The sequence below is a fragment of the Saimiri boliviensis genome, chromosome 7 (genome assembly GCF_048565385.1).
Source record: "Saimiri boliviensis isolate mSaiBol1 chromosome 7, mSaiBol1.pri, whole genome shotgun sequence".
NCBI lineage: Eukaryota > Metazoa > Chordata > Mammalia > Primates > Cebidae > Saimiri > Saimiri boliviensis.
Genome location: NC_133455.1, coordinates 81240696 through 81263577, shown reverse-complemented (window position 1 = coordinate 81263577; position 22882 = coordinate 81240696). Strand labels below are relative to the sequence as shown.

At 40.9% G+C, this 22882-nt stretch overlaps 1 protein-coding gene across 4 annotated transcripts in view; it reads left to right on the top strand.

Annotated features, from left to right (window-relative positions):
• Positions 1–1259: 1259 nt before the first annotated feature.
• The window catches only part of GRIP1 (glutamate receptor interacting protein 1), a 713425-nt gene continuing 691802 nt past the window's right edge, over positions 1260–22882 (top strand). For 2 of the 4 annotated variants that reach the window (XM_074402865.1, XM_039472176.2), the window contains exon 1: positions 1261–1840. In XM_074402865.1, the coding sequence (XP_074258966.1) occupies positions 1783–1840 (58 nt within the window). In that variant the 5' untranslated portion in view covers positions 1261–1782. Of the gene's footprint in view, positions 1841–22882 lie in introns of all 4 variants that reach the window. The other 2 variants (XM_039472175.2, XM_039472177.2) reach the window with 2 other exon arrangements.

The following is a 22882-nucleotide window of genomic DNA, read 5'->3' as shown; positions in this document are numbered from 1 at the left end:
GGATGTTTTGACTCTGCTCTTCATTTAGCTCTTCAGTTCCTCTATCCTTGAAGCTTCTGGACCTGAGCCTCCCCCCATTGCTTAGGAGGGATAGCCACTTGATTTGGCAGCTGGGCAGTTCTATAATGACAGACAGCCACCCAGGCCAGGGACAGCAGCAGAAGCAAACGTCCTCACCCGGTAAGACTGCTTATGCAGTGGCAGAGGAAGATTGTATCTTTCAGCCTTTTCTAGTTAATACATCTCTCTGGCAGTATTACTGTGTTTCCAAGAGGAGAGGGAGAGCAGGCCAGTGTGAGCCAATGTCCTCAATTCGGGAGAGCAAACTGCAATTCCTTCAGAGGCCAAAATAAACTGCAGGACAGAGTCATTCACAGCAGTGCAGTGGCTAGGCCCGGACAACCACAGACCAGTAGTTACAGCCTCAGGGGCCCTACGTTCTTTGGTTCACATCAGATACTCCGGAGGGGGAGGCAGGTATTTTTTAGCCAGCCCCTACCCTTGAGGCAGAGGCAGATGTCATACCCCACAGGACAGTCACCGAGTGTTACCTGGAGCACTGTCAGAAGCCCCTCCTAGCATCACCGTTTTGAAACCACAGGCAAGAGCCCCACGTCTGGGTAGAATTTTTCAGGCTGTATCACAAAGCTGTCTCCCTCCCACCTGATTCATTTTTCCACCGATTTTCTATGAGCCTATCACAAGGGGAAGAAACTAATCATAAAACCTGATCGTAAAACCCTTCCTATGCTTGAAGAAAGCGATTACATATTTACTCAGCCAAGGTCTCCCTGCATCGTTTAAAACAAAAGAGAATCTCCATTCACGATCTCCCCACCCTGCCAGGAAACGTCTTCCTGAGACCAGCGCTGACCATCCCGAAAGTTGCTATTTCCCTCAGTTGAGGGCGAAGTTAGCAAATCCGTAGCTACAAGTCTCAACTTGGGGGAGGGGGCGACAGCCAGGGCGTAGGGAGAGCGGCGTGGAGGAGGGACTAGAGGGAAGGACACTGCCCCCTACTCCAGCGAGGTCGTCGCCTAAGCCTGAGGAGCCGCCAATTTGGGTTCGGGGAGGGAGGCAGGGAGGGAGTGGCGGCCGCGGTGGAGCGGCGTGGGCTCCGCACCCGCGGCTCGGTGCCAGGCTTGGTACCTGGCGGGCCGGGCGCGCCTCGCAGGCCGCCCGGGGCGCGGAGGGTGTGAGCGCGCGCGCCCCCTCCGTGCCCGCTCAGCCTCGCGCGCGTCTCGGGGGAGGCTCCGCCGAAAGGCGCCCGGGGAGCCCGCAGCCTCAGTCCTGCCGCCGGCGGAGCTTTGTGCGGCGGCGGCTCCGAGTCCCACCTGCTGGCGGCGGAGAGACAAGGAAGGGGAAGAAGAAGGCGGAGGAGGAGGGGAAAGAGGCTGCCGCGCCAGCCCACTCCTCCCGCCGGCGCCCACTCCCGGGGGCTCCGCAGCCCCCAGCTCTCGGCCTGCACGGTCCCCCGCCCCCGGCCCGGCCCGGCCCGGCCTCCCGGCCACACCGCGGCAGCCACCGCTGCAGCCCCCAGCCCTGCCCGGCGGGGCCCGGCCCGGCCCGGCCGCCGCCACCGGGAAACGCCGGCGAGTTTGAGGAGAGCGCGGGGCGCGCGGCGCCGCCTCGATGTGCCCGGGAGCCGCCTCGGCGCCCCAGCCCCGCTGAGCAGCCCCGGCGCGGCGGCCCGAGAGGACAAGCGAGGAGGCGCGGCGAGCCCGGGAGAAAGGGAGCCGGCGAGAAAGAGCAAGCCCCAGAGCGAGCGCAGGGAGCGACACCATGCCCGGCTGGAAGAAGAATATCCCCATCTGCTTGCAGGCGGAGGAGCAGGAGAGAGGTGAGCGAGGCGGCGGGGCCGGGAAGGGAGGGCAGGGGTCCGGGCCGGGGCCGCCCGGTGCCTCCCTCTCCCGGCTCCCTCCCGACCCGTCCACCCGCCGACGGGGGAGGGGCGCCGCGCCCTCAGGGCCCGCGGGCGAATCCAGGTGGCGTCTTGCGAACTCTGATTCATTCTTTGAGGTGGGGGGCGGCGGGGGGCTGGGGGGAGGGGAGAGGGGCGGTGCTGCAGCGAACTTTTCGCTTGGGGAAAGATTTTTCTGGCGACGATGTAGGGGGAACTCCAGCGTCTGCAGGGCCCGCTCGCACATGGAGCCCCGAGCGGCCGTCTGTGGGGTGGGTGCTGGAGGTGATGATGGTGAGCAGGGAGGTGGGTTACTGCAGTGCTTTAAGTGACTTTTCAAACTTTCCTCCACCTCCCGCGGCCACCCTCGCGCAGTCCCCGCCTGTGGCTGGGCTGCGACGGAGCTGCCAACCCAAAGTTGCTGGAGATTCATAAAGGAGGAGGAGGAGGAGGAGGAGGAGGAAGAGCGTAGGGGAGGCCAGGGGGCGCTGCCGCAGGTCTCTGGAGGGGGAGGGAAGAGGGAAAAGATTGTCCTCTCGCTCAGGGTCTGGGGCTGGGAGTAACTACTTGGAGCTGAGTTATGCCCCAGCGCAGTCCTCGCTGTCAGTTTAATACCGCAGGACTGCGGGCTTTTCATAATTACTGTCTATTTTCTTTGCAAAAGGCGACTCTCCGTGCCTGGTGCCTTGCAGACCTTTTGTGCTTCAGCCTGACAAGTGTGCTGGACACGTTGCTTTTAAGTGACTTGTGGGGAGAAAAGTTGAAGGCCTTTTGCACCTTAAAGGCTTAGTTCTGTTGAGGTCATTTTGTGGTGTTTGGATTGTGCAGAGGTTGCCCAGGGAGTTCAGCTTGGTAACCTGGATATGATGTACTGAGTGCACCAGAATTTCCTATACAGGCCCCATGGGGCTAGCGGGGTGTGCTGGTGGCTCTGCTAGCATCCAGAGGGACGCTGGCTGGCAAGGTCCACAAGGGTTTATCCTGCTTCTACCCTGTCCTGTCCTGGCTTCAAGGAAGATGCTTTAGAATTGGATAGGTTTCAGGATGCAGGGGCTGCAGGGGCTGCACGGGCTGTGGCAAACAGCCACTGCAGAGGTAGGTGGGCCAGGAGAGCAGGAGGCCAATTTAGTGTTTGGAGAAGGCATAGTTGTCAAGGGGGCCTAATCCAGCAGTGCGACGAGTTGGTATGGACGGTGGCTTGGTTCTGGGCATACTAAAAGTTTCAGGCTTTTGAATAGCACTCACTACTGAAGAACCAATGTACAATTTCCAGTTTTTCTCTAGGTGGCACAACCTGTCTTTGGTTTGTATCCTGTTTAATGACTCAGGGAATTCATCCCTTTTTAACCACTTCCTTATGAGATACGTGCATTCGTTTTCCAGCACACTTTCTGGCAGGTGACCTTACGTTTACCATTCAAAAGGCACCCCTGCTTTGGGAATGCTTCTGCTTCTCTCTTTAGTAAATCATATCTTTAAAGTTGCAAATAGCAGTACCAATAATTTATAACCAGGTAAAAGTACTACATGAAAGCATTCTGTCAAGCATGCAGTGACTATCTGTCCTATCAACTAAATGTCACAATGTACTTGGTGTTCAGTATATCAGTTTGCTTTAAAAAAAATCACCATGCTTCCGACAAGTTTTATCAGAATGCTGAAGTGAGTAGATTTTCGGATTGTGACAAAATGTACTTGTATGTCTTTTAGAAATATATGGTAACATTGAAAGATGATTGTCTAATCTGCTTGGTGGAGATAAGACTGAAATTCCTCCAGAGCATAAAAATCTGAGTAAGAAATTGGGTATTCTGCCTTATCTCCTCCAATAGGAGAAAACAGGAAATATTTGTTACTTGTTGCCTTTTTTCACTTTAAATGTTTCTTCTTTCTTGCTTTAATTATGAGATGCTTTTCTAAAATAATTAGTATTTATATTTGTTTGTTTGGTTGTAGCATTTCTTTTTGAAGTCCTGCTTCTTTGGGAATGGACAAATACATGGTTTTGTTTCTTTCACAGTTTCCTAACTGGTGTTTGTGTTTCAACTGTGTGTGTGTGTGTGTGTGTGTGTGTGTGTGTGTGTGTGTGTGTGTGTATACATGTACATACACACACACACATATTAAATATAAATTTAAATTAACTGAGCTGCCTATGTGACTTTTAATGCATATATCAGAGGACACTGCTTGAGCTTGGCTTATCCTTTTGGAAGAATTTCAGTGTAAAGAGATGAGAGATGTTTTCTATTTGTATTTCAGGTCAGATTGTGTTAAGCTTTTACCTTGACACTTGAAATTCTAAGTGATTCAAATAATGTTGAATTGGATTTTTTAAAATATAAACAGAAAGATTAAACTGTCAGGTTGGTCAGGAAAATAATGAACACAGAACAAATACATTTTAAATTTTGTCTTGGGTTTATGTTGACCAAAAGGTCAGTTTTTAATATCTTACTATTAAATTCTAAGGTTGGTTGTGCTCATCTAAACCTCTGCTCTTTCCACATTCCCTACAACCCCAATCTTCATTTAAACATTCTAAAACCCATTATGGAGACTACTCTAGCATAACATTTTTTAAATGTACATTTTATTTAGTAAAATCTCTTCTTGAGATGTAATGCAAATTAATACAAGATGCAAGCTTCTTTGAGGACCACATATTTGAAGGAGTAGGTATCTTAGCCTTATTCCTAAAAAAGAAAGAAACGCCAATCTCAATTCAAAGATTGAGGGAACATGCGTTTGTGGTATTGCCACATACAAAAAGAGGCTTGGCTGTTCTACATAATTTAATGCCATATTTACACACCATTCATAACTCGGGCTCATCTTGAAGGCCTTCGTCAATTTGGTATTGAGTAAGCTATTGCTATGGCATGTAATACTGAGCAGAGAAACTGTGTCATATGGGTTCTTGCAGTAAATGCGGTGACTTTCAAAATGACATATTAAGATTCACCCATGTACGCTGACATACTATTAAAATTCAGAACACATTTCTCCATACTCCTCACTACCCCCAATTTTCAGCCTGATCTGTTAAACCCAATCCATTTAGAAGCCACTTAATACACTTTGGGGTAAATGTTTTAGGAGAAGAGAAATGTTTCTAAAAACTGTCTTGTTTGATATCTCTTCCAATCAAATTAAATTAAGTAATGTATTAGTCGTTTTACATCTGCTTATTAGCTGATCATGTGTAATAGGAATGTAGTTGTTGAGAAAATACTTAGTCTAAAAAGATAGATGTGTCTGTAACTAATGATGCTTTTCTTTTGCCTTGTACCATACCTTCTTAATAGTGTGGCTTTGATTAGTAAATGTTTATTGTGTTTAACAATGTGTAGTTAGGATAGAAAATCAAACATAATGCTTGGAAAGATTATTCATCTGTCTGTTTCTGCAAACATACTTCTTGATATTTTTATTATTGAGGAAAAGAGAAAAATATTAATTGGTATTTTCTAATTCCCTTTGCTTTTATGTTTAGATTTAACATAAATGTATATATTTAATCTAATTATATAGATATATTAAATGCATTTCACATTAGCATATACATTCACCATATACATGCATGTTTTATAGCACTTCACTCCCTTGCCTTTTTGTTCTTTTACGAGTTTTGGAGGTCTACAAATGAAACTGAGAACTTCTCTTTGGATTTCTGTTTTAGAGGTTATTATTTCATGGCAGGGTCTTGCTTTGTTGCCCAGGCTGGAGTACAGTAGTGTGATCACTGCACACTGAAGCCTCTACCTCCTGAGCTCAAGAGATCCTCCTGCCTCAGCCTCCCAAATAGCTGGGACTACAGGCATATACCACTATGCCTGGCTAGTTTTATTTTTTATTTCATTTTTATTTTTTTTTAAAGTTTTTGTAAAGATGGAGTCTTCCTGTGTTGCCTAGACTGGTCTTGAACTGGGCTTATGCAATCCTCCTGCCTTGGCCTTCCAAAGTGCTGAGATTACAGGTGTGAGCCACTGCATCTGGCCCTGTTTTAGAAATTACCATGTCTGAGTAATTTCTTATATTTTGGCAAATATAAGAAATATAAAACAGGGCCAGATGCAGGGATATTTGGACCCCTTTAGATATAAATAATGAGCTTTTATAAAATATTTGTGAGAAAGCACAGGGAGCTTAAGGAGTAGACCTTTACTACAACCTCGGCCTATTTCATTTTCCGTATTACCCGTATCATGAGGAGATCTGGTGACCCTACCCACAACCTCCTTAAAAAAAGTTGAATTTGGAATTTGACTTTTGCCCAGGTACAAAGCAGGGAAAAGAGAAGAAAGCAAAGAAATCTAGGGCCTGCTTTGTTTCAGTCACCGTGTTTCCCATGCATTGTTTGGTGCAATCCTTACAATGTGCCTGTAAGGTAAGTGTTACTATTCTCCACTCTGTGAGATGGGGAAACTGAGCTTCAGAGAGCTAATGAATTTGCCAGAACTTATAAAGACAAGACTTAGGGCATTCATTTCTAAAGAGATATTTTAAAAAGAAGTCAAGTTACGTTTCCTGAGGTGAAGTTTACAGAATTTTATTAACATTATGACATCTTTCACTTTTGGACAGAATTCTAATAAACTGCCATCAAATCTTTCATTAGGTATTCTTTAGAGAGTTTTTTAAGTTACGTATACTGGGAAAACACTTCTAAAGTATATTTTGGAGCTTTGACAAGGATTTTGCAAGGTATGTGTGTTAATTAGCTGTAACAGTAAGGATTGGAACCTCACCATATTTTTAAGTTGAATTATTCAACTACACTTAAAGTAACTCATTAAATAAATGGCTTTTTCCACCAAACACTTGCCATTATGGCATCTTTTTTCTTTTTTTTTTTTTTAGAGCATATTTGCCATGAAGGCAAGAATTAACAAGAATTGAGTGTTGTTCCTTACTGTGATAAACTGGGAAATGATTATATTGTTAATAGCCATTGTGTATTTTTCCTTTGCCAGCATTTTATTTAATTAAAGCTATATATCTAAACTCTGGCTACCTAGCAGACAGCCCAGTGGTCAAAGAGGCTTCAGATAACGCTTTCTTCTGCAGCAACCTGATTGGTTTCTTTCATGAAGAAAATGAAATTTCAACTGATATTAGTAAAAGAATTTCAGAATTGAATCTTATGGGTTTTAAAACTGTTATATTAAATGCTGCAGATGGCAGACTATTAAAGGCATTTAGGATTTGATTCATTTATTTTCAATTAAATTATAATAGTAATACTATTATAAGAGTAATAGTATTTACTGTTATAATAGTATTACAAAATATGAAAGTAATAGTAATACAAAGTAACGTGTCTAGCAGAGAGAACAATTCAAAGGCAAAGCAATATCCTGGGTTTGAATCTCTCGTTTTATCTTTTATTAAAGTTTATTTCTTCTGAAATCAAAAAGATTCTTAAATATAAATATAAAAAATCTATTCATACAAATTTTCTTATTCAAGAAGCCTCCTTGCTTAGGCATGTCAGTGGCCAAAGGATGCTGTCAACTTTATGGGAAATTCAGTGTTCTTCAACTGTATCTGCATATTAAAAGCACCTGATTTAATTTCTTACCGCCTTTCCTTTCAACAGTGACTAAACTTTAAGCACCAAGTAAGGTGATGAATAGACTGTAGAGAAGATATAGCTTGTACCCTAGACAGATTCCTTAAGTTCTGGCACAGAGGTTGATGAGAAGATATTTGAGGTTCAAATGGCGTTGGGTTTAAATTCACTCCAGCACTTATTAACTCCATGGGCTTTTTAACTCTTCAAAGCCCTTGTTTTCTCTACTTCAAGATGAGGACAAGAAATATCTATGTAATGTGAGGATTAAATAAAATTAACAAATATGGGGAATGTATGATAGTATCTTGCATAGGGTTTGGAGTTCAGTAATGGCAACTGCCATTTTAATGGTATATTGATATAGGTCTGTTAACATCTTAGGATATCCTGATGATGAAACAATCAATCAATAATTTTTATTCTTTAAAAACCTTATAAAATATTTTTATAATTTGTGAAAAACTACACTGAAACATAGAACTTGATGCAGCCAAGATCTTTGATGTATTCTAGCCCAACTCTCATGAAAACAAAGAATCTAGTGTTAGAGAAATGTACCCAAGACCACATTTCATATACTTAGCAAGTGTTTATTGAGTACCAACTGGGTGCTGGGGATGAGGAAATAATGGTTTCCATTTTAAAGGATACTATTAAGTATAGTTGTAGAGTCATGGGCTGTGACAGGTAATTCCAGGACAGCATCTCTACTCTTGTAAAGATTAATGCAGAGGGAGCAGAGAATAGGGGGTGATTGTGCTGGGGGTGGGTGGGAAGAAAGAAGCTTCTGAAGACAGCTGTCAGAGAAGGTGGCACAGAGGAAATGTTAAAAGACTTGAAGGAAGGGGAGGAGATTAGAGAGTTGGAAGGGGATAGAAGGAAAGATATTTCAGGCATGGAACATGGTATGTTCCAAAGCATCGTGAAATGAGACATTCCAGGAACATGACTGATTTCTTAAAGGGGCTGGAGTGTGTAGAATATGAACATACTTATGAGCATAGAATATGAATATTCATTTCCCCCATGGAATGAGGAATGGAGCTGAATGGGAGCATTAGACTAGAAATGGCCAGATTGGAAAGGGCTTCATATGCCAAATTAAAGAGTTTGATTGTATCTGGCAGGCAATGAAGAATTGATGGGCTTCCAACAGAGGAGAGTCAGGATCAGATTTTTTCTTAGAAAGCTCATCTTGGCAGCATAGAGGAAACATTTGAAAAGGGAAGGACTTGGAAGGGAGGGGAGCAGGTAGGAGGCTACTGCCCTGTTTCAGCCCATGCAGAGATAATCAGGAGATGGTCTTGGTTACCAGCTAAATGTAGGAAGTGTGAAGAGTGTGGATCTCTGGTTCAGGTACTGGTTAGAATCAGAATTGTATCTTGAGACCTAGTATCTTGATACAGAGCCTGGTATTTTTTCTATTACATATTGCCTTTCTTTATTGCCCCACTCCCCCCATCAGTGTAGGTAAAAAATATAAACATAATGTGGTAGAATAATAGAAAAATAAAGGACCACCAAAGTGATGGACTACCAGACTGTGCCATGATGATAGCTTATTGTGCAATAGCTTTCTTTTGTTATATACAATTCATATGCTATCTACTCCTAAAGGAAAAATAATTATCCTGCACATTTATCTCCTAAAACTAATTTAGAATTTTACATGAGTTTTTAAGCCAAAAGAGAGGGAATGGTTGTACCATATTTATTTTTTAGATTTATCTTCCCTGGTAATGGAATTGGGTAGGTTTTTAAAATTTATTATTTTCTGGAAACAAATACACTGTGTGTAAAGTTTTAATATACTTCTTATACTGTACTCAAAATCAGAAAGCTGAATTTTAAGTCCTCTCTCTCAGACATTTCCCCTGGCTCTTTGGCCTGGGCATAGACCGCCCATCTTGACTGCTGCTTTCTCATTTATAAAGTAAGGATGATTCTTGGCATACTGACCTTCTGGGGTTATACTTAGATCTAAAAGCTTATTAATATAACATTATTATATTTAAAAAGCCAGAAGTTGGTGAAAGAGAGAGGGTTCTTCAAGTACAGTAGTCTATTAGCAGGTTTTTTCTTGATGGAAGTATTATTTGGATAACTTATGTTTCATAAATCAGGAATTTTTAAGTCCAGGCTTCTGACATCAACCCAATATGCAAAAAATCATTATTCTTAGTTGAAATCATGTTTGGAACCTTTTGAAGGGAGAAAAATTTCTTGCAGATCTCCAGTGCCAACATACTGGGTTTCGTCCTTGTTGCCCAGGCTGGAGTGCAATGGCATGATCCTGGCTCATTACAACTTCTGCCTCTGGGGTTCAAGCAGTTCTCCTGCCTCAGCCTCCCAAGTAACGGGGATTACAGCACGTGCCCTACTAATTGTTTTGTATTTTTAGTAGAGATGGGGTTTCACTACGTTGGCCAGGCTGCTCTCGAATTCCTGACCTCAGGTGATCTGCCCATCTTGGCCTCCCAAAGTTCTGGGATTACGGGTGTGAGCCACCATGCCTGGCCAGTGTCATTTATTATTTATTTATTTATTTATTTATTGAAACAGAGTCTCGCTTTGTTGCCAGGCTGGAGTGCAATGGCACAATCTCAGCTCACTGCAACCTCTGCCTCCCGGTTCAAGTGATTCTTCCGCCTCAGCCTCCTGAGTAGCTGGGACTGCAAGTGCGCACCACCACGACCAGCTAATTTTTGTATCTTTAGTAGAGATGGGGTTTCACCATGTTGACCAGGCTGGTCTGGATCTCTTGACCTGGTGATCCGCCCACCTTGGCCTCCCAAGGTGCTGGGATTACAGGTGTGAACCACCATGCCCAGCCTATTTATTTTGATTATACTACTTAAATATGTACTAACATAAAACACTCCTGATGCTTATAGCTCTCATACAACCACAAAACCAAAACAGATTTTACAAAAGAAAAATAAACAAAACTATCCCCCAAAATCAGTAACATGCACATTGACAACATTGATTTCATGTGACTTGATACTGTTTGCCTGAGACTAAATTCCCTCTTACAGTGTGAATATGGTACTTGCTGCTGTGGAAAGTAATAACGCCACTTTTTTTCTAGTCAACTCTATGGAATCTTGATATCACTTTGTCTTTCCTAGACATTAACACATCATTTACATGTGAAGTCCTCTATTCTCATTGGTCTGTTATACACCATTGCGATCCTAAATACAAAACTCAATATTAGCAAAGAAAGTGGTGGTGGGATTAGGCTACATGCTGATCTGGTTTTGTTCGTACACTCTTTGTAATGAAGGACTATTCTTTCTCCTGTCACAGGCAGATATGGGGTTCCATAGCACCATGCACTGGCTAAAGCTCGCTCCCTAAGTTTGACCACACCTGTTCTTGTCCTCTTCAGTGAGATGAACTCACTAGTCACAGTCTTGGATGTGGCAGTGTCAAATTGCTATAGTACTTCTAAACACCCACCCTCATTTTCAGTACTTATGTAACCATGGGCAGGTAATAAACAGTTTCTTGACTGGCATGGTCCATAGAGCACATTTCAAATAGTACTGGTTTAAAATATACTTCATATAGCTGGGGTTGGAGATAATGGTTCGGAAGGATGGGTGTGTGTGTATGTGTATATACAAATTTACACACTGCTTTTAAGATATGCGAATGAAACATGTTTCCCATAACTGCTTTTACCTTGCCTTCAAGTTTCCATTCCCACTCTAAAGGAAAACATTTGCTCTTGTCAATTAAGAATACGTTAGTCTCTAGTTTAAAAATTCTTTCTGGATTCTCTAATTTCTCAAGGTTTTTCCCTTCCTTTGTTCCCAACATGACATTTGAGTGAAGGGGAAAGCTTAGTATCCTCATTGCCCTGGGTGAAGGGCATTGTATTCATTGTGTGACCCTCACTGTGTTTACTGCTCTGGACTTGGCACATTTGTGGCTGGGCATTATGCCCTGGTATCCACTGCAATGAGACTGTTCCTATTTGATCTTTTGAGTGTTATCTTGGCAGCTCATTTGGACTTCCTGGACCTTGCCGTTGTGTCTAGTTGTGAGATCCCTGTGGTATGTGACCTTCTGCCCAGGCCTTTTCTGGGTACTAGTCCTATCAGCATTTCTGTATCTCTTTGTAGCCACAGGGTGCTTAACTGTTTTCTCTGAATCATGATGGAGTTTGTGGGATCTTGGGAGGTGTCCTCAGCTCCACCTGTCTTAGTTACCTTCTGCAGATATTACACTCTGTGGTCCAATGCCATGCTGAATGAGGCATGTGCCAAATAGGAGACCTTCATGCTAGGCGATAAGGGTCATTGGCCACAATGTCTTCTAAATCCCTCAAAGATACACAGATGTTAGTTTTTTTCTCTTTTTATACTAATGAAGCTTTGATTCCTTGGAAAGTATCAGATGCTTACATTTGATCTTTTGCTCCTCCTTCCCTTTTTTCTCTTTCTTGTTGTTCCATATCTGAAGTGGTTTAGGTGTCTTGACAACTTAAAACTACAAGGGGCAGGGATCAGGAGGGTGACTGTGTGATAAAGGAAGAGGGTGAAAGAAGAGTCCTATTCCTTTATCAGGTGGAGCCTTCTCCCTAAGATTTGAACATCAGTAAAGAAAGAAAGAGAGAGAAGTGGTCAAACAGCTTAGAGATGACCTAGCTTGAGGCTGGCAAGTAGTTTTGACCAGCAGCTTCTACTAGTCTTCTTTGCCATAAACTTTTCTCTTTTAATAGTTTTACTAGAAATCTGTCCTTTGTATTTCATTGGCAAATGTATGAACACAAGAACTGACATATTTCTTCTTATAGTCAGTGTTATAATTGCAATGTGAATTTACTGTTAGATGTTGATGTATTGTTAAGATATAGTTTGTATTTTGAATAAAGGCATTTAGAATAGATCACTAGATATACTCAAAACTTCTTGTGTGAATTTATGTTAGAATTAATAAATCTCTTCTTTTTACTGTTGAAGTGTTTCTTTCTCACTTTCATTTATTGTCTGAATATAGTCAGTTGAAAATCTGATATACAGTGTGACATCACAAATTAGTAGGATTTATGTCTTTTTAAGGCCCAGTTAATCATTTGAGAAAGGTACTGAATGTAGTTTTCACCTGTTGATATATTATAAAAACAATGATGATAAAGCAGTAAAAATAACACAGGACTGGGATAGGTATTCATTTCTTTATTATGGCATATAATCTGTGAATGGTTTTCTTATTTCATATCTTCTGATGTCTAATATTTTATCTCCTATTACTGATACTCACAAATTCTATTGCAAACCTCTGAGAGGAATACGCTAATATCCTCATGAAATCAAACTTAGTTATAAGGAATTCTACATTTTCCTTTTTGTGTCAGGATTGTTGACTAAAAAAAAGTGGCCTTTAGAATTACATTTTTCAGATGAATTGAAGTATTTCTTTTTACATGTATAATTTTCTAGTATGTGCAGAACACATTTTCCTTAAATGAAAACCCTGAACAAGGCAATATAAATTTAGTTTCTTTGTTACCATTTCACATCTCCCCCCTATAATTTTAGTTATTGAAAATTTGCCAGGCTAGAATCAGACACCTGTAGTGCTGCATCTGCTGAGAAAGCACCTCATGTGGCTTTGTTAGTGAGCCTCAATGCTGATATACATATAAGAGTCCTGCCACCAAAGGGTAGCCCTTTTTTTTTTTTTTTTTTTTTTTTTGTTTGGTGTTATTGCTCACCGTCATGTAAAATGATGAGAATAGCATTGAGTCTATACTCAATGACTTCATTTACTCAGATCCCTACCCTCCCAGACCCTAATGATCATACTGAAAAAAGAATGAAGGGCAGTGTATTAATCTGCCCAGGTTTCCACAGTAAAATACTATATGCTTAAGCAACAGAAGTTTATTTTTTTACATTCTTGGAGGCTAGAAATTCATGATCAAGGTGCCAGCATTGCTGGTTTCTGGAGGGCTCTGCCTTTGGGTTGCAGATGATTATGTTCTTGCTGTGTGCTCACATGATTTTTTTCTTGGTAGGTGTAGTGCAGAGAGAGTGGGGAGGGGAGCGAAAGCCCTCTGTTGTCTCTTCTTATGAGGACACTAATCCTGTTGGATCAGGGCACACCCTTGTGACTTCATTTAGCCTTAATGACTTCCTTAGAGACCTTTAGTCTCCAAATGCAACCACACAGGGGGTTTGGGAATTAATGTATGAATTTGGGGGCCACATAAACATTCAGTCCATAACACGAAGATTATTTACTGGCATATGTAATATCCTGTAAATTTCATCTCTCAGTGTTTAGAAATTGATCCTTTTGAACAGGTGATGATGGGCCCATTTTAAAATATGGCTTCCAAAATTTTGGGGGGAGAGTTTTCCCCTTGAGTGTCTGTGTCTTCTCCATTTGAATTGGGCAGGCTTGTGGCTGATTAACCAATAGAAAACGCTGGAGGTGACACTGTATGACTTCTGAGGCTAGTATGCAAAAGTCTATGCAGCTTCCCCTTTGCTAGCTGGAACACTTGTTCCTGGAATCCTGAGCCACCATGTGGCTCTGATACTTCCAGCTACACTGAAGCCACAATGCTGTGAGGAAGCCAATTCACATGGAGATGACATGTATAGGTGCTCTGGTTGACAGTCCTGGTCTTACAATTTTCCCAGTCCAGGCACCAGGCACCAGACATGTGGTTAAATGAGCTTTCAGATGATGTTAAGCCCCAGTTGTTGAGTCACCCCAAGCTTTGAGTCTTCATAGCTAAGGCCCCAGACGTCATGCAGTAGATGCTAGACATGTTCCCTGTGTACTGTCTGAATTCATGACCTATGGAATTTATATGCAAAATGAAATTGTTCTTAAAAGGAAGCTATGTTTTGGGATAATTTGTTACACAGCGAGAGTAACTGGAGTAGACATGGTATGGCTCCTTTTTGGATCCCTTATCCCCCACTTCTGTACTGTCAAGAGCTCATTGTTTATTGTCAGCAAAATCCCTTATATCCTTAGCTTCTTCTGTTAACTTCTCTTCACCTTCTTGCTGTAATTGAAACTTAGCTCCCCCATAGAGAGATAATTATTGGTGATTTCAACATTCACATGAATTATCCTCCCAATTTCTTGGTTTCTCAGTTCTGTTCTGTCCTGTCATTCAGTTATTATATCTGGCTATACCTGGACTCCTCACTTCTGTGGCCACACCCCAGACCAGCTGTTCTCAACGTGTGGTCCAGTGGCTTCTTGGGATCTCTCAAATGCTTTCAGAAGGTGTGTGAGACCAAAACTATTCTCCTAATAGTATAAAAACACTATTTGCCTTTTGGGCTTTTATTCTGTTATGAGTGCACACTAGTTTTTCAGAGGCCACTAAAGGAATTTGTGCTTGTATACTATTGCATTTAAAATTTTTCTGTCTTAATTTCTAATATGGTAAATGTTAATAGGCATGTTCAAAAACTTTTGGGAGTCCTCAGTAACTTGTAACAATGTAAAGCAGTCCTGAGACCAAAATGGCTGAGAACCGCTGTCCTAGACTTTGCCATTACTAATAACTGCAACCCTGTCTTGTGCCATTTTCAAGCATCCTGTTCTTATTTCACTTAGAAAGTAGAAGAAATTAGAAGACAACTGCTGCTTCACCTGTGGCCGTATAGTCTGTCTTCACTGCTGTGAAGCCGAACGGTGTGCTGTTATCCGAGATTTACCCTCCACTGGTGCACCACATGCCGTTCCCTCCTGCCCACTCCAGGAGTGGATCCAGCGTTTTCTCCCCTCTCTCCAGCATGACCAGGGTCTCCTTCTCTGTTGGATTATTTCCAGCATACAAACATGAAGTTATTCCACCTACTTTAAAAAACAGGCTTCTCTTTACCCACCCTATTTCTAGTTACTGCTCCCGTTTTCTTCTTCCTTTAATAGCAAAATTCCATGAGAGATTTGCCTGTATTAACTCCATAGTAGTTCTTACGCTGTTGACCCCAGATCAATCAGGTTTTTGTGGCCTGTTCTATTTCTTATGATGAGAACCATTGACCTCTACATTGGTAAACCTCGTAGCCAATTTCCAATCACATATTACTTGACTAGCAGGCAGCATTTGAGACAATTAGTCCCCTGCTGGAAGTACTTTATTCATTTGGCCTCTGGTCTATCACATTATCCTGCTTTTCCTCTTGCCTACTGTCCATCCCTCTTGGTTTCTGTTGGTGTTTCTTTCCTCATGCCCCTACATATTGGAGTACTATAAAGTTTGGTCTTTTTTTTTTTTTTTTTTTGATACAAGAGTACTGTATATTGGAGTACTATAAAGTTTGGTCTCTCTTTTTTTTTTTTTTTTTTTTTGCTCTGTTGCCCAGTCTGGAGTATAGTAGCATGATCTTGGCTCACTGCAACCTCTGCCTCCTGGGTTCAAGTGATTCTTCTGCCTCAGCCTCCAGAGTAACTGGGATTGCAGGTGTGTGCCACCACAGCTGACTAATTTTTATATTTTTAGTAGAGATGGGGTTTCATCATGTTGGCCAGGCTGGTCTTGAACTGCTGGCCTCAAGTGATCTTCCCACTTTGGCCTCTCAAACAGAAGGCCACTGTGGCCACTGTGCCTGGCCCCCAGCTCTAGTTTTTGTTTGTTCATTTGTTTTTTAATAGCAATACATGACAAACTTTATTTTACTCATTTATTTGTATGTTTATTGTTAGTGGAAGCCAACTGAGGGCAGGAAATTTCAACTGTTATTGCTGTATCCCCAACACACAGAAGAGTACTTGGCTTGTAGTAGGTGCTTAGTAAACATCTGTTAAATAAATTAAATCTCTCATGTTGTGTTACTAAGAGTGTAAGAGAAATGATTAGCAGATGATGATACAGTTGTGTTCACACTTAAGATTTCCAGTGCTTTCAGTGTTTACATTTGAGCTTTAAGCATCTTGATTCCAGGGGGAAAAATAATCGGGAAAAATTTAAATTCCGTATCTTGCCTGGTCTGCTCATTGTGGATGAAGAAGAATTGGAGACCTAAATAAACTTTACCTCCTCTCCCCCGACAAATAGGTAGAAAGCGAATTTCTCTTTCACCACTGGCAATCTATAGAGTGGTCCTTGAAAACTACCCTTTAATGTCTAAAATTTCAAATTATTTCTGCTGAAATACACCTTTGTTGAGGATACACATGATCTTTTCTTTTTTTTAATCTTGAAATGGAGTCTCTGTCACCCAGGCTGGAGTACAGTGGCACGATCTCAGCTCAGTGCAACCTCTGACTCCTGGTTCAAGTGATTCTCCTGCCTCAGCCTCCCAAGTAGCTGGGATTACAGGCACTCACCACAATGCCTGGCTAATTTTTTGTATTTTTTTTTTTTTTAGTAGAGATGGGGTTCTGCCATGTTGGTCTTGAACTACTGACCTCAGGTGATCCATCCGCCTCAGCCTCCCAAAGTGCTGGGATTACAGGCATGAGCCACCATGCCCGGCCTGAGGATACACAGGATGTTTTAAAGCAGAAAAACAGTAGCAGAATGTTTTACAGTGACAATCTGTGTCTTGATATTTATTCTGATATATGATTTTTGTGTTGGCAATCATGTCATAATCACATTGCCTGCTGTGGTGCAAGACATGGTATAGATGTTTAATATTTGTTAAGTGAATGAATAAATGGGATAAGATGAGTTTACATTTTGAGAAATAAGACAGGAAAGAGACATTCCATATTTCTGTATTTCCAAGGTATCTGCTTCATTTCTCTCCTTATCCCCTAGCTTTGGAATATCAGAAAAACAATTTTATGACTCTACTACATTTTTTAAAATGCCTGGCACAGTCGTCCTCTGGCATTCCTTAAGTACTTGTTGACTGAGTGAGCTAAGACTCCCTTCCTCCTGCAGACTGTTTAACCTAAGGAAGACTCCTGAATGAATCAAAGGCTCCTCATGAATTCCTCATGGAACTAGTCAATTAGACTTGTAATATATGCAGTGGATGAAGAATGAATATTCACTGATATAAATTTTTCCTTCTGTTATGGGAAAATAATCTAGGAAACTTGATTTTAGGATAGAGATTTGGGCTTTAAGAATCTGAGTTGGATTCTAAGCTTAATGCCTACACTTAAGTGGCTCTGTAGATTTAAACGAAAACGATTTGATTTCTCAAGTTCTTCCTTTGTAAAATAACCATAGTAATACATACTCTTCAGGGTTGTTATAAAGATTTTGAGAGTATCTATAAAAATACCTGTCAAGAGTGGGCCACTAGGAATGATAGCTAAATATACAGTAGTAAAATTTAGACGATAATGTAATTAATTATGAGATTCTATACAAAAAGCCGTTCAGGTTTTCATGTTATTACAGGTGATGCGGTTACCTCATGTCATCTTAGAAGGTGAGTTCCAGGATGTTTGGGGATCCCTGTGTCTCATGAAGATGATTGGGGGAGGGGGATGTTTACCAATTTCTCAGGTTAAAATGAATATTTGGTAACACAGTAACTACTTCTTAAAAATATTTGAAAAAGTAATTGTGAATATAGCCCAGGAACTTTTTTGGCTAATCTGTGTCAGACTTAGGGCCTCCAAACTTGTCACAGAATAATACATACCAGGATAAAAGGATTGATTTTAAAGCATATGCCTCTATTTGTTTTGCTTGTGATATCTGGTTCAGGCTGGCATTAGACTTTTAAGTCACAGTTTTCTAGTTCTCTTCCTGTCAGTGACTTCATTTGATGAATAGCTTTGTGCAATGTAAGGCTTTCAATATATGTTAAACCAAGACAATAAAGATACTAACTAAGCTGTTCTCTTTCAGTGTAGAAAACCTGCAAAGATGTGATTATTTGGATTTTGTTTCAACAGTTCAACTAATAGCTTATGAATAAAAACAAAACAAAACAAGAAACAGCAAAGCTGCTTGCTTTCTGATCTGAGGTTGTGGAAAACCTAACCTGGGATCTGAGGGGATCTGAGCGTTTTGCCAGCTCAGATCTCCTCTGCTACTGGAATCTGCATTATTTTTTATTTTTTTATTTTTTTTTTGACACGGAGTTTCACTCTTGTTAACCAGGCTGGAGTGCAATGGCGCGATCTTGGCTCACCGCAACCTCCGCCTCCCGGGTTCAGGCAATTCTCCTGCCTCAGCCTCCTGAGTAGCTGGGATTACAGGCACGCGCCCCCATGCCCAGCTAATTTTTTGTATTTTTAGTAGAGACGAGGTTTCGCCATGTTGACCAGGATGGTCTCGATCTCTAGACCTCGTGATCCACCCGCCTCGGCCTCCCAAAGTGCTGGGATTACAGGTATGAGCCACCACGCCCGGCCCCCCTGGAATCTGCATTATTTATAGCCATTAGGAGCTTTCTGGCTTCCACTGCACTCACAACTAGCTTTACCTCTTTGACCCCCTTGTGTTATTGTCTTGCCCAGTTCAGCTGAGTCTTTGAACACAAAACATACAGGGAACCCCTTCCTGGGTAAGTTGCTTTGTCACTGAGGTCACCACTGATGGCTTCTTTCATTTGATACTCAGTCTTAGTGACAGTAATATTATGGAATCTGCTGCCAGAGTACCAATTTACATGGGTGCTACACATCACTGAAAAAAATAAAGAAGATGGTGCTAGTTAATTCAGGTCCTCATGTATAACTCCTTTTATCATAGTGGACATTAAAAAAAATCCCTCTGCAAAGTGCACTGGCCCTGCTTCTGGCAGATGAATGTTGAACAAGTAGCCTACCTAGGAAGCAAGTGATTAGCATCTGTGGGCATCCCACAGGTTGTGGTCCAGACCCAATCTTGGTGATTGGGATTGATGTTGCTGCCAAGTCCCTCCATTTCATGTTCAGGCTATGCCTATGTTCCTGGTTACTGGTACATGATTTTTCAGGATGCTGACATTTATTTATTGCCCACATCACCATATAGCCTAACATCCTTGGATGTCTTCTACTTGTCTGTCTCTCCTCCATTGTTCTTTTACTATGTCGTGAGCACATGCTTTGTCTAGTATCTGCCTATGTCTCCGGTCACTGATTTTAGCTTTTTACTAGGTACTGACATTCTCCTAGTTTCCTCTTACCTGTCTAGAAATGCAAGACAAACTGTGACCTTAGCTTCTATGGAAACTGGTACCTGCAGAATTCCTCAGTGTTTGTTCATATATGAAAGTTCATTGTGCCTCTGGATTGTGGGTGAGTCGAGAAAAAGGGGCAAAGCAGTGTGCAGTAGTTGCAAAATTTATTTGACTGTAGGATGTCTTTGCCAGTGGAGCATCTTGTAGGGAAATGTAGTTCAGAACATGCATGGAGAAATGCTGCCAAATAAGTAGTAGCGATATTTGGGACTTGAAAAAAATCTTAAGAGCAGGTATAATTCCCTCAACAGAAGAACATCAGTGCTTTAGAATGTTTGATTTTGACTTTTCTTGATGTTTTCTCTGTGGTTCTGCAGTGTTACTCTAATTAAAATCTTTCCTCTCAACCTCGATGTTTAAGTACAGACTTTGCTCTTCCTGTTAGCTCTTTTCTCTCCAATTGAGCGAGTTCAGCATTTATTGAGGCCCTACTACATGTCATATGCTGTTCTAGTTGCTGGAAATGTAAATAGGAATATGGTGAGACCCTTAAAAAATTACTGTATGAAATGAGCCTTTTATAAAGCTGGTCCTATATCAAGCCAATTATTTTGTTTTCCTTCATTTCAGGCCTAAGAGGGCTTTATTCTCTTTCCACTCCAAATAATAAAGAATTCCCTTAGGGTAAAGAAGGAATTTCTGAGCATGTTATAAAAAAACAGAAAATAGGGTAAGTTGCGTGAAAATTTAATATTTCTATACATCAAAACCTACCATAAACAAAATTAAAAGGCAAATAATAAACTTGGAAGAACATTTGCAACATAAGAGACAAAGTTTAATATCATAATCAAAGAAGCACATAGTGGCTTTTAATAAATCATTGTGGAATGAATGAATACGTATATAAATTCAAAGCAATGAAAAAATCACCCCAGTAGAAAAATAGGAAAAAGATGTGAACATTTGACATAGGACAAGTCACCAAAAAAAAAAAAAAAAAAAAAAAAGAGAGAGAGAGAGAAACAAAAGAAAATACACACAAAAGCAAAGAAATGAGAAATGCCAGTTAAAACAAAATGACTTTTTTTTTAACCAGTCATTTATTAATTTGACAAATACTAAGCACCTGTTATCACCATACTGTTAATTGTTTTATAAACTATGTTCTTTCACTTAATTTAAGCAACAGTTCATCTCAAATAGGTATTTTTATTCTCATTTTATCAATAAGCAAAGGGCTTAAATAAGCTAAATTTTTTTTTTTTTAATTTTACTTTAAGTGATGGGACACATGTGCAGAATGTACAGGTTGGTTACATAGATGTACCTGTGCCATGGTGGTTCGCTGCATCTATCAACCCATCATCTAGGTTTTAAGCCCCGTGTGCATTACGTATTTGTCCTAATGCTCTCCCTCCCGTTGACTCTTTCCCCACTGACAGGCCCCAGTGTGTGATGTTCCCCTCCCTGTGTCGACGTATTCTCATTGTTCAGCTCCTACTTGTGAGTGAGAACATGCAGTGTTTGGTTTTCTGTTCCTGTGTTGGTTTGCAGAGAATGATGGCATGCAGCTTCATACATGGCCCTGCAAAAGACATGAGCTCATTCTTTTTTTGTGGCTGCATAGTATTCCATGATGTATATGTGCCAAAAGAAGCTAAGTCTTAGAGTTAAGATGTTGGAGGCAAGATAAACCTGTTCTCAAAGTCTATGGTTTTACCTCCTATGATATTCTCTCTGCATGAAAAATATCATGAAGGATATTTGATGATGTGGCAAATTGTTTATGAAACAGAATTAAGTAAAAACAATTACAAAATAGTATGCACAAATGATCCCACATATGTTCTAAGAGTGGTTTATGGTTCTGAGTACAATAGCTGTGTCTGTAATCCCAGCACTTTGGCCAAGGTGAGAGGATTGCTTGAGGCCAGGAGTTGAGATCAGCCTGGGCAATATAGTGAGACCCTGTCTCTATAAAAAAATAAAAAAATTAGCCAGGTGTGTGGGTACATGCCTGTATTAGTAAATTTCATGCTGCTGATAAAGACATGCCTGAGACTGAGAAGAAAAAGAGATTTAATGGATTTACATTTCCACATGGTTGGGGAGGCCTTACAATCATGGTGAGGAGCAAGTCACATCTTACATGGTTAGTGGCAGGCAAAGAGAGAGTTTGTGCAGGGAAACTCCCATTTTAAAACTGTTAGATATTGTGAGACTTACTCACAAGAGCAGCATGGGAAAGACCCACCCCCATGATTCAATTACCTCCCTCCAGATTTTTCCCAGACACATGGGTATTGTGGGAGTTACAACTCAGGATGAGATTTGGGTGGGGACACAGCCAAACCATATCAGTGCCTTTAGTCCCAGCTATTTGGGAACTGAGGTGGAAGGCTTTTTAAAGCCTGGGAGGCCAAGGCTGCAGTGAGCCATGATTGAGCAACTACACTCTAGCCTTCATGATAGAGCAGTATTTCATCTCTAAAATAAAAGTATCTATCTATCCATCTATGTCTCTCTATAATTATATATTATATAAAATTATATATTAGATATAATATATTAGATATAAAATTATATGTTAGATATAATGTAATATTAGATATAATATATATAAGTTTTTCTATATATGTAAATATATATGTAAAGTTTAAAAAAATGGTATATGCATAGAGCAAAATTTGCAAAGATGTGTACTAAAGTGTGAATGGTGCATATCTGTGACTTTTGAGAGTTTGGCTGACTTTATTTTTCTTCCTAATCTGTACATCCTAATGTTTCTACAATGTATATGTTGTTATGAAAAACAATATTTTAAAAATCTTACCATGTTTGTGTGTGTGTGTGTGTGTGTGTGTGTGTGTGTGATGTGAGTGTATGTAAACATGACAGTATTTTGAAATTTATATGAAAGGGTTAACAGGAATAAATTTTTTCCCAAAATAAGACTAAAGGGGACTGGATCCAGGGAATAGAACAGTGTGTTCTGTGTGTCCAGGGAATACAGAGTGAATAAATACATTGATAAACGATATGACCAGGTGACTAAGAACCACAAATAAAACAAATATAAATGTCTAACACGTATTTGGGGAAATAATATTAGCAATTCAAGACTTGCAAATAAAACCACATGAGATAACTGTTTTTTACTTGGGTAATTAGAAAAGCTTTATAAAAAAGAGACTGTTCAGTGCTTTTGCAAGGTGTGGTGAAACAGGTACTGCTTTGGAGAAAGCAATTTGATGATAGGTATAGAATGTCTTAAAACTGTTTATATAAACTATGACTCAGTAATTCAACTTCTGGAACTTGATCTCATGTAAATAATTC